General features: G+C 43.0%; 1 protein-coding gene across 2 annotated transcripts in view; it reads left to right on the top strand.

Moving 5' to 3' along the window:
* The window catches only part of LOC140057537 (cleavage and polyadenylation specificity factor subunit 1-like), a 32,668-nt gene that overhangs the window by 6,527 nt on the left and 12,964 nt on the right, over positions 1–13,177 (top strand). For both annotated transcript variants that reach the window (XM_072103241.1, XM_072103240.1), the window contains exons 10-14: positions 11,519–11,612; positions 12,177–12,264; positions 12,718–12,808; positions 12,924–12,949; positions 13,038–13,089. In XM_072103241.1, the coding sequence (XP_071959342.1) occupies positions 11,519–11,612; positions 12,177–12,264; positions 12,718–12,808; positions 12,924–12,949; positions 13,038–13,089 (351 nt within the window). The remainder of the gene's footprint in view (positions 1–11,518; positions 11,613–12,176; positions 12,265–12,717; positions 12,809–12,923; positions 12,950–13,037; positions 13,090–13,177) is intronic.

The raw sequence follows: 13,177 nt of genomic DNA, 5'->3' as shown, positions 1-13,177 counted from the left end.
CCTCTATTCAGGGGACATGAATGAGAAGCATTATATACCGGTTCTTTGGGGACACCCTCTATTCAGAGGACATGAATGAGAAGCATTATATACCGGTTCTTTGGGGACACCCTCTATTCAGGGGACATGAATGAGAAGCATTATATACCGGTTCTTTGGGGACACCCTCTATTCAGGGGACATGAATCAGAAGCATTATATACCGGTTCTTTGGGGACACCCTCTATTCAGGGGACATGAATGAGAAGCATTATATACCGGTTCTTTGGGGACACCCTCTATTCAGGGGACATGAATGAGAAGCATTATATACCGGTTCTTTGGGGACACCCTCTATTCAGGGGACATGAATGAGAAGCATTATATACCGGTTCTTTGGGGACACCCTCTATTCAGGGGACATGAATGAGAAGCATTATATACCGGTTCTTTGGGGACACCCTCTATTCAGGGGACATGAATCAGAAGCATTATATACCAGTTCTTTGGGGACACCCTCTATTCAGGGGACATGAATGAGAAGCATTATATACCGGTTCTTTGGGGACACCCTCTATTCAGGGGACATGAATGAGAAGCATTATATACCGGTTCTTTGGGGACACCCTCTATTCAGGGGACATGAATGAGAAGCATTATATACCGGTTCTTTGGTGACACCTTCTATTCAGGGGACATGAATCAGAAGCATTATATACCGGTTCTTTGGGGACACCCTCTATTCAGGGGACATGAATGAGAAGCATTATATACCGGTTCTTTGGGGACACCCTCTATTCAGGGGACATGAATGAGAAGCATTATATACCGGTTCTTTGGGGACACCCTCTATTCAGGGGAAATGAATGAGAAGCATTATATACCGGTTCTTTGGGGACACCCTCTATTCAGGGGACATGAATGAGAAGCATTATATACCGGTTCTTTGGTGACACCCTCTATTCAGGGGACATGAATGAGAAGCATTATATACCGGTTCTTTGGGGACACCCTCTATTCAGAGGACATGAATGAGAAGCATTATATACCGGTTCTTTGGGGACACCCTCTATTCAGGGGACATGAATGAGAAGCATTATATACCGGTTCTTTGGGGACACCCTCTATTCAGGGGACATGAATGAGAAGCATTATATACCGGTTCTTTGGGGACACCCTCTATTCAGGGGACATGAATGAGAAGCATTATATACCGGTTCTTTGGGGACACCCTCTATTCAGGGGACATGAGTGAGAAGCATTATATACCGGTTCTTTGGGGACACCCTCTATTCAGGGGACATGAATGAGAAGCATTATATACCGGTTCTTTGGGGACACCCTCTATTCAGGGGACATGAATGAGAAGCATTATATACCGGTTCTTTGGGGACACCCTCTATTCAGGGGACATGAGTGAGAAGCATTATATACCGGTTCTTTGGGGACACCCTCTATTCAGGGGACATGAATGAGAAGCATTATATACCGGTTCTTTGGGGACACCTTCTATTCAGGGGACATGAATGAGAAGCATTATATACCGGTTCTTTGGGGACACCCTCTATTCAGGGGACATGAATGAGAAGCATTATATACCGGTTCTTTGGGGACACCCTCTATTCAGGGGACATGAATGAGAAGCATTATATACCGGTTCTTTGGGGACACCCTCTATTCAGAGGACATGAATGAGAAGCATTATATACCGGTTCTTTGGGGACACCCTCTATTCAGGGGACATGAATGAGAAGCATTATATACCGGTTCTTTGGGGACACCCTCTATTCAGGGGACATGAATGAGAAGCATTATATACCGGTTCTTTGGGGACACCCTCTATTCAGGGGACATGAATCAGAAGCATTATATACCGGTTCTTTGGGGACACCCTCTATTCAGGGGACATGAATGAGAAGCATTATATACCGGTTCTTTGGGGACACCCTCTATTCAGGGGACATGAATGAGAAGCATTATATACCGGTTCTTTGGGGACACCCTCTATTCAGGGGACATGAATGAGAAGCATTATATACCGGTTCTTTGGGGACACCCTCTATTCAGGGGACATGAATGAGAAGCATTATATACCGGTTCTTTGGGGACACCCTCTATTCAGGGGACATGAATGAGAAGCATTATATACCGGTTCTTTGGGGACACCCTCTATTCAGGGGATATGAATGAGAAGCATTATATACCGGTTCTTTGGGGACACCCTCTATTCAGGGGACATGAATGAGAAGCATTATATACCGGTTCTTTGGGGACACCCTCTATTCAGGGGACATGAATGAGAAGCATTATATACCGGTTCTTTGGGGACACTCTCTATTCAGGGGACATGAATGAGAAGCATTATATACCGGTTCTTTGGGGACACCCTCTATTCAGGGGACATGAATGAGAAGCATTATATACCGGTTCTTTGGGGACACCCTCTATTCAGTGGACATGAATGAGAAGCATTATATACCGGTTCTTTGGGGACACCCTCTATTCAGGGGATATGAATGAGAAGCATTATATACCGGTTCTTTGGGGACACCCTCTATTCAGGGGACATGAATGAGAAGCATTATATACCGGTTCTTTGGGGACACCCTCTATTCAGGGGATATGAATGAGAAGCATTATATACCGGTTCTTTGGGGACACCCTCTATTCAGGGGACATGAGTGAGAAGCATTATATACCGGTTCTTTGGGGACACCCTCTATTCAGGGGACATGAATGAGAAGCATTATATACCGGTTCTTTGGGGACACCCTCTATTCAGGGGACATGAATGAGAAGCATTATATACCGGTTCTTTGGGGACACCCTCTATTCAGGGGATATGAATGAGAAGCATTATATACCGGTTCTTTGGGGACACCCTCTATTCAGGGGACATGAATGAGAAGCATTATATACCGGTTCTTTGGTGACACCTTCTATTCAGGGGACATGAATCAGAAGCATTATATACCGGTTCTTTGGGGACACCCTCTATTCAGGGGACATGAATGAGAAGCATTATATACCGGTTCTTTGGGGACACCCTCTATTCAGGGGATATGAATGAGAAGCATTATATACCGGTTCTTTGGGGACACCCTCTATTCAGGGGACATGAATGAGAAGCATTATATACCGGTTCTTTGGGGACACCCTCTATTCAGGGGACATGAATCAGAAGCATTATATACCGGTTCTTTGGGGACACCCTCTATTCAGGGGACATGAATCAGAAGCATTATATACCGGTTCTTTGGGGACACCCTCTATTCAGGGGACATGAATGAGAAGCATTATATACCGGTTCTTTGGGGACACCCTCTATTCAGGGGACATGAATGAGAAGCATTATATACCGGTTCTTTGGGGACACCCTCTATTCAGGGGAAATGAATGAGAAGCATTATATACCGGTTCTTTGGGGACACCCTCTATTCAGGGGACATGAATGAGAAGCATTATATACCGGTTCTTTGGTGACACCCTCTATTCAGGGGACATGAATGAGAAGCATTATATACCGGTTCTTTGGGGACACCCTCTATTCAGAGGACATGAATGAGAAGCATTATATACCGGTTCTTTGGGGACACCCTCTATTCAGGGGACATGAATGAGAAGCATTATATACCGGTTCTTTGGGGACACCCTCTATTCAGGGGACATGAATGAGAAGCATTATATACCGGTTCTTTGGTGACACCCTCTATTCAGGGGACATGAATGAGAAGCATTATATACCGGTTCTTTGGGGACACCCTCTATTCAGGGGACATGAATGAAAAGCATTATATACCGGTTCTTTGGGGACACCCTCTATTCAGGGGACATGAATCAGAAGCATTATATACCGGTTCTTTGGGGACACCCTCTATTCAGGGGACATGAATGAGAAGCATTATATACCGGTTCTTTGGGGACACCCTCTATTCAGGGGACATGAATGAGAAGCATTATATACCGGTTCTTTGGGGACACCCTCTATTCAGGGGACATGAATGAGAAGCATTATATACCGGTTCTTTGGTGACACCTTCTATTCAGGGGACATGAATCAGAAGCATTATATACCGGTTCTTTGGGGACACCCTCTATTCAGGGGACATGAATGAGAAGCATTATATACCGGTTCTTTGGGGACACCCTCTATTCAGGGGACATGAATGAGAAGCATTATATACCGGTTCTTTGGGGACACCCTCTATTCAGGGGAAATGAATGAGAAGCATTATATACCGGTTCTTTGGGGACACCCTCTATTCAGGGGACATGAATGAGAAGCATTATATACCGGTTCTTTGGTGACACCCTCTATTCAGGGGACATGAATGAGAAGCATTATATACCGGTTCTTTGGGGACACCCTCTATTCAGAGGACATGAATGAGAAGCATTATATACCAGTTCTTTGGGGACACCCTCTATTCAGGGGACATGAATGAGAAGCATTATATACCGGTTCTTTGGGGACACCCTCTATTCAGGGGACATGAATGAGAAGCATTATATACCGGTTCTTTGGGGACACCCTCTATTCAGGGGACATGAATGAGAAGCATTATATACCGGTTCTTTGGGGACACCCTCTATTCAGGGGACATGAGTGAGAAGCATTATATACCGGTTCTTTGGGGACACCCTCTATTCAGGGGACATGAATGAGAAGCATTATATACCGGTTCTTTGGGGACACCCTCTATTCAGGGGACATGAATGAGAAGCATTATATACCGGTTCTTTGGGGACACCCTCTATTCAGGGGACATGAGTGAGAAGCATTATATACCGGTTCTTTGGGGACACCCTCTATTCAGGGGACATGAATGAGAAGCATTATATACCGGTTCTTTGGGGACACCTTCTATTCAGGGGACATGAATGAGAAGCATTATATACCGGTTCTTTGGGGACACCCTCTATTCAGGGGACATGAATGAGAAGCATTATATACCGGTTCTTTGGGGACACCCTCTATTCAGGGGACATGAATGAGAAGCATTATATACCGGTTCTTTGGGGACACCCTCTATTCAGAGGACATGAATGAGAAGCATTATATACCGGTTCTTTGGGGACACCCTCTATTCAGGGGACATGAATGAGAAGCATTATATACCGGTTCTTTGGGGACACCCTCTATTCAGGGGACATGAATGAGAAGCATTATATACCGGTTCTTTGGGGACACCCTCTATTCAGGGGACATGAATCAGAAGCATTATATACCGGTTCTTTGGGGACACCCTCTATTCAGGGGACATGAATGAGAAGCATTATATACCGGTTCTTTGGGGACACCCTCTATTCAGGGGACATGAATGAGAAGCATTATATACCGGTTCTTTGGGGACACCCTCTATTCAGGGGACATGAATGAGAAGCATTATATACCGGTTCTTTGGGGACACCCTCTATTCAGGGGACATGAATGAGAAGCATTATATACCGGTTCTTTGGGGACACCCTCTATTCAGGGGACATGAATGAGAAGCATTATATACCGGTTCTTTGGGGACACCCTCTATTCAGGGGATATGAATGAGAAGCATTATATACCGGTTCTTTGGGGACACCCTCTATTCAGGGGACATGAATGAGAAGCATTATATACCGGTTCTTTGGGGACACCCTCTATTCAGGGGACATGAATGAGAAGCATTATATACCGGTTCTTTGGGGACACTCTCTATTCAGGGGACATGAATGAGAAGCATTATATACCGGTTCTTTGGGGACACCCTCTATTCAGGGGACATGAATGAGAAGCATTATATACCGGTTCTTTGGGGACACCCTCTATTCAGGGGACATGAATGAGAAGCATTATATACCGGTTCTTTGGGGACACCCTCTATTCAGGGGATATGAATGAGAAGCATTATATACCGGTTCTTTGGGGACACCCTCTATTCAGGGGACATGAATGAGAAGCATTATATACCGGTTCTTTGGGGACACCCTCTATTCAGGGGATATGAATGAGAAGCATTATATACCGGTTCTTTGGGGACACCCTCTATTCAGGGGACATGAGTGAGAAGCATTATATACCGGTTCTTTGGGGACACCCTCTATTCAGGGGACATGAATGAGAAGCATTATATACCGGTTCTTTGGGGACACCCTCTATTCAGGGGACATGAATGAGAAGCATTATATACCGGTTCTTTGGGGACACCCTCTATTCAGGGGATATGAATGAGAAGCATTATATACCGGTTCTTTGGGGACACCCTCTATTCAGGGGACATGAATGAGAAGCATTATATACCGGTTCTTTGGTGACACCTTCTATTCAGGGGACATGAATCAGAAGCATTATATACCGGTTCTTTGGGGACACCCTCTATTCAGGGGACATGAATGAGAAGCATTATATACCGGTTCTTTGGGGACACCCTCTATTCAGGGGATATGAATGAGAAGCATTATATACCGGTTCTTTGGGGACACCCTCTATTCAGGGGACATGAATGAGAAGCATTATATACCGGTTCTTTGGGGACACCCTCTATTCAGGGGACATGAATCAGAAGCATTATATACCGGTTCTTTGGGGACACCCTCTATTCAGGGGACATGAATGAGAAGCATTATATACCGGTTCTTTGGGGACACCCTCTATTCAGGGGACATGAATGAGAAGCATTATATACCGGTTCTTTGGGGACACCCTCTATTCAGGGGACATGAATGAGAAGCATTATATACCGGTTCTTTGGTGACACCTTCTATTCAGGGGACATGAATCAGAAGCATTATATACCGGTTCTTTGGGGACACCCTCTATTCAGGGGACATGAATGAGAAGCATTATATACCGGTTCTTTGGGGACACCCTCTATTCAGGGGACATGAATGAGAAGCATTATATACCGGTTCTTTGGGGACACCCTCTATTCAGGGGAAATGAATGAGAAGCATTATATACCGGTTCTTTGGGGACACCCTCTATTCAGGGGACATGAATGAGAAGCATTATATACCGGTTCTTTGGTGACACCCTCTATTCAGGGGACATGAATGAGAAGCATTATATACCGGTTCTTTGGGGACACCCTCTATTCAGAGGACATGAATGAGAAGCATTATATACCGGTTCTTTGGGGACACCCTCTATTCAGGGGACATGAATGAGAAGCATTATATACCGGTTCTTTGGGGACACCCTCTATTCAGGGGACATGAATGAGAAGCATTATATACCGGTTCTTTGGGGACACCCTCTATTCAGGGGACATGAATGAGAAGCATTATATACCGGTTCTTTGGGGACACCCTCTATTCAGGGGACATGAGTGAGAAGCATTATATACCGGTTCTTTGGGGACACCCTCTATTCAGGGGACATGAATGAGAAGCATTATATACCGGTTCTTTGGGGACACCCTCTATTCAGGGGACATGAATGAGAAGCATTATATACCGGTTCTTTGGGGACACCCTCTATTCAGGGGACATGAGTGAGAAGCATTATATACCGGTTCTTTGGGGACACCCTCTATTCAGGGGACATGAATGAGAAGCATTATATACCGGTTCTTTGGGGACACCTTCTATTCAGGGGACATGAATGAGAAGCATTATATACCGGTTCTTTGGGGACACCCTCTATTCAGGGGACATGAATGAGAAGCATTATATACCGGTTCTTTGGGGACACCCTCTATTCAGGGGATATGAATGAGAAGCATTATATACCGGTTCTTTGGGGACACCCTCTATTCAGGGGATATGAATGAGAAGCATTATATACCGGTTCTTTGGGGACACCCTCTATTCAGGGGACATGAGTGAGAAGCATTATATACCGGTTCTTTGGGGACACCCTCTATTCAGGGGACATGAATGAGAAGCATTATATACCGGTTCTTTGGGGACACCCTCTATTCAGGGGACATGAATGAGAAGCATTATATACCGGTTCTTTGGGGACACCCTCTATTCAGGGGATATGAATGAGAAGCATTATATACCGGTTCTTTGGGGACACCCTCTATTCAGGGGACATGAGTGAGAAGCATTATATACCGGTTCTTTGGGGACACCCTCTATTCAGGGGACATGAATGAGAAGCATTATATACCGGTTCTTTGGGGACACCCTCTATTCAGGGGACATGAATGAGAAGCATTATATACCGGTTCTTTGGGGACACCCTCTATTCAGGGGATATGAATGAGAAGCATTATATACCGGTTCTTTGGGGACACCCTCTATTCAGGGGACATGAATGAGAAGCATTATATACCGGTTCTTTGGGGACACCCTCTATTCAGGGGACATGAATGAGAAGCATTATATACCGGTTCTTTGGGGACACCCTCTATTCAGGGGACATGAATGAGAAGCATTATATACCGGTTCTTTGGGGACACCCTCTATTCAGGGGACATGAATGAGAAGCATTATATACCGGTTCTTTGGGGACACCCTCTATTCAGGGGACATGAATGAGAAGCATTATATACCGGTTCTTTGGGGACACCCTCTATTCAGGGGACATGAATGAGAAGCATTATATACCGGTTCTTTGGGGACACCCTCTATTCAGAGGACATGAATGAGAAGCATTATATACCGGTTCTTTGGGGACACCCTCTATTCAGGGGACATGAATGAGAAGCATTATATACCGGTTCTTTGGGGACACCCTCTATTCAGGGGACATGAATGAGAAGCATTATATACCGGTTCTTTGGGGACACCCTCTATTCAGGGGACATGAATGAGAAGCATTATATACCGGTTCTTTGGGGACACCCTCTATTCAGGGGACATGAATGAGAAGCATTATATACCGGTTCTTTGGGGACACCCTCTATTCAGGGGACATGAATGAGAAGCATTATATACCGGTTCTTTGGGGACACCCTCTATTCAGGGGACATGAATGAGAAGCATTATATACCGGTTCGTTGGGGACACCCTCTATTCAGGGGACATGAATGAGAAGCATTATATACCGGTTCTTTGGGGACACCCTCTATTCAGGGGACATGAATGAGAAGCATTATATACCGGTTCTTTGGGGACACCCTCTATTCAGGGGATATGAATGAGAAGCATTATATACCGGTTCTTTGGGGACACCCTCTATTCAGGGGACATGAATGAGAAGCATTATATACCGGTTCTTTGGGGACACCCTCTATTCAGGGGACATGAATGAGAAGCATTATATACCGGTTCTTTGGGGACACTCTCTATTCAGGGGACATGAATGAGAAGCATTATATACCGGTTCTTTGGGGACACCCTCTATTCAGGGGACATGAATGAGAAGCATTATATACCGGTTCTTTGGGGACACCCTCTATTCAGGGGACATGAATGAGAAGCATTATATACCGGTTCTTTGGGGACACCCTCTATTCAGGGGATATGAATGAGAAGCATTATATACCGGTTCTTTGGGGACACCCTCTATTCAGGGGACATGAATGAGAAGCATTATATACCGGTTCTTTGGGGACACCCTCTATTCAGGGGATATGAATGAGAAGCATTATATACCGGTTCTTTGGGGACACCCTCTATTCAGGGGACATGAGTGAGAAGCATTATATACCGGTTCTTTGGGGACACCCTCTATTCAGGGGACATGAATGAGAAGCATTATATACCGGTTCTTTGGGGACACCCTCTATTCAGGGGACATGAATGAGAAGCATTATATACCGGTTCTTTGGGGACACCCTCTATTCAGGGGACATGAATGAGAAGCATTATATACCGGTTCTTTGGGGACACCCTCTATTCAGGGGACATGAATGAGAAGCATTATATACCGGTTCTTTGGGGACACCCTCTATTCAGGGGACATGAATGAGAAGCATTATATACCGGTTCTTTGGGGACACCCTCTATTCAGGGGACATGAATGAGAAGCATTATATACCGGTTCTTTGGGGACACCCTCTATTCAGGGGACATGAATGAGAAGCATTATATACCGGTTCTTTGGGGACACCCTCTATTCAGGGGACATGAATGAGAAGCATTATATACCGGTTCTTTGGTGACACCTTCTATTCAGGGGACATGAATCAGAAGCATTATATACCGGTTCTTTGGGGACACCCTCTATTCAGGGGACATGAATGAGAAGCATTATATACCGGTTCTTTGGGGACACCCTCTATTCAGGGGACATGAATGAGAAGCATTATATACCGGTTCTTTGGGGACACCCTCTATTCAGGGGAAATGAATGAGAAGCATTATATACCGGTTCTTTGGGGACACCCTCTATTCAGGGGACATGAATGAGAAGCATTATATACCGGTTCTTTGGTGACACCCTCTATTCAGGGGACATGAATGAGAAGCATTATATACCGGTTCTTTGGGGACACCCTCTATTCAGAGGACATGAATGAGAAGCATTATATACCGGTTCTTTGGGGACACCCTCTATTCAGGGGACATGAATGAGAAGCATTATATACCGGTTCTTTGGGGACACCCTCTATTCAGGGGACATGAATGAGAAGCATTATATACCGGTTCTTTGGGGACACCCTCTATTCAGGGGACATGAATGAGAAGCATTATATACCGGTTCTTTGGGGACACCCTCTATTCAGGGGACATGAGTGAGAAGCATTATATACCGGTTCTTTGGGGACACCCTCTATTCAGGGGACATGAATGAGAAGCATTATATACCGGTTCTTTGGGGACACCCTCTATTCAGGGGACATGAATGAGAAGCATTATATACCGGTTCTTTGGGGACACCCTCTATTCAGGGGACATGAGTGAGAAGCATTATATACCGGTTCTTTGGGGACACCCTCTATTCAGGGGACATGAATGAGAAGCATTATATACCGGTTCTTTGGGGACACCTTCTATTCAGGGGACATGAATGAGAAGCATTATATACCGGTTCTTTGGGGACACCCTCTATTCAGGGGACATGAATGAGAAGCATTATATACCGGTTCTTTGGGGACACCCTCTATTCAGGGGACATGAATGAGAAGCATTATATACCGGTTCTTTGGGGACACCCTCTATTCAGGGGACATGAATGAGAAGCATTATATACCGGTTCTTTGGGGACACCCTCTATTCAGGGGATATGAATGAGAAGCATTATATACCGGTTCTTTGGGGACACCTTCTATTCAGGGGACATGAATGAGAAGCATTATATACCGGTTCTTTGGGGACACCCTCTATTCAGGGGATATGAATGAGAAGCATTATATACCGGTTCTTTGGGGACACCTTCTATTCAGGGGACATGAATCAGAAGCATTATATACCGGTTCTTTGGGGACACCCTCTATTCAGGGGACATGAATGAGAAGCATTATATACCGGTTCTTTGGGGACACCCTCTTTTCAGAGGACATGAATGAGAAGCATTATATATTTTAACACTAAGGCCAACCCCTATTTAGGAGACACTTTGGATAGTTGTAATGTATTAATAAATATTTTTTATTTTGTATGATCATTTAAAAAATTAATATTAATAATATCGTTTTGTTTTATTAAATTTCAAATATTTTACAATTTTTAGAAAAACAAAGTGGAGTAACGATATCATTGGACTGCTGCCAAATTACATTCATTAGTTTTGATAAGTTAGTGCTGTCACTAAAAGGAGGAGAAATGTAAGATATATAATATTTTTAATAAACATGTTTAAAATTTCTATTATAAGACTTTGCGATGGCATTGATAGTAACTCTACTAATTTTTTGACTGCAGTGAAATAGAACTAACATGAAAATAAGCCAATTTTTTATGAAAAAAGTAGTGCTACAGGGCTTTTTTGTATGCAGTCAACTCTCCCAATACCGGACTCTCAGAAAACCGTCCAAAAAAAAAAGTCCAAAAGGTTCAAAATTCCTTTTTACAATTAAAACACTTTTTATATACAAGACTTTTTGAAAAAAACTGACATATTTTGCCAGCCCAAAGATGTCCGGTATTGGGAGAGTTGACTGTATATCTATAACTAAATTTTAATTCATCATTACATTTTTTTTAAATAAATGGTAATGAGAGAGGAATGTTCCAGCAACAGCTTATGAAATTTGGGTGAAAAAAAATTGTTTTTGATTGATGATATGCAAGATATAATAATAGGACTCCACATTCCATATTTTTAGACCTACAGCTACTCTTTTAATATGAACAATTTTGTTTGGAGAGTTGTATTTTAATATTTTCAGCTATGTTTTAACTTTGATGATTGATGGCATGAGGAGTGTTAGAGGGTTTCATTTTTACAAGGCGGCGGCTAGTGTACTGACGACTTGTGTGAGTAACATGTATATAAATTTAGTTGAAATTAGTCATGTCTAAAATCCAGTCAATAGTGACCACCACCAGGTAGATTTTCGTTATTAGTAATTTTATTATGAATGACTGGTTGAAAGCTGGCCAAATTCCAGTATATGTATTTATGTTGTATATTCCAAACAATTTAAGTATCATCCTGTAACATCGTTTAACTCAGCTAATTATACCTACTTTTTAAATTAATATTTGACCATGGCTCGGGGTTTTTTTTACCCTTTGTTCAGCTGCGGTTTTTAGTGCAGAAGATGACCATGCACTCTCCCACTTCGGTTAAAAGGACTAGCAAGCCACCTTCGTCAATTTTGAAAATGACCTTTAAAAACAATTCAATAATCCACACTATATTGGTTGCTAAATTTTCCATCTCGGTAAGAACAAATACCTAAAATAAAATAACGTATTCTTTTTTAGATATGTAAAATGGAAGAGGGCTATTTATTTCTTGGATCCAGACTGGGAAATTCTCTACTTCTTAAATATACAGAAAAAGCTGAAACAGAAGGTAGGCCGTAATTAGATAATTATGTTTTGGTCAGTTAGAGTTGTTTATTGTATGTTGTGGTAATAATAATGTTTATATGTGATTATTTATATTACATGGTTTTGTTGTTTTTTAGATGCTGTCAAGAAAGAAAGAAAAGAGGTTAGTATCAAATATTTGTAAAAATTCTCTTATGTTGTTATGCCTTTATCTTCTTTATTTCTGAAGTACCATCTTATTTTTTTTTCAGGGAGAACCACCAACTAAGAAAGTGAGAGGAGAAGATGCAAGCGACTGGATTGGTAAGTACTGTCCCTTATTTTGTAAGTAGTGTCCCTTATTTGGTAAGTACTGTTCCTTATTTGGTAAGTACTGTCCCTTATTTGGTAA

This window comes from Antedon mediterranea, chromosome 8 (assembly GCF_964355755.1).
Source record: "Antedon mediterranea chromosome 8, ecAntMedi1.1, whole genome shotgun sequence".
In the NCBI taxonomy this organism is placed as follows: domain Eukaryota; kingdom Metazoa; phylum Echinodermata; class Crinoidea; order Comatulida; family Antedonidae; genus Antedon; species Antedon mediterranea.
The sequence above is the reverse complement of the archived record's forward strand: the minus strand, read 5'-3'. Positions and strand labels throughout refer to the sequence as shown.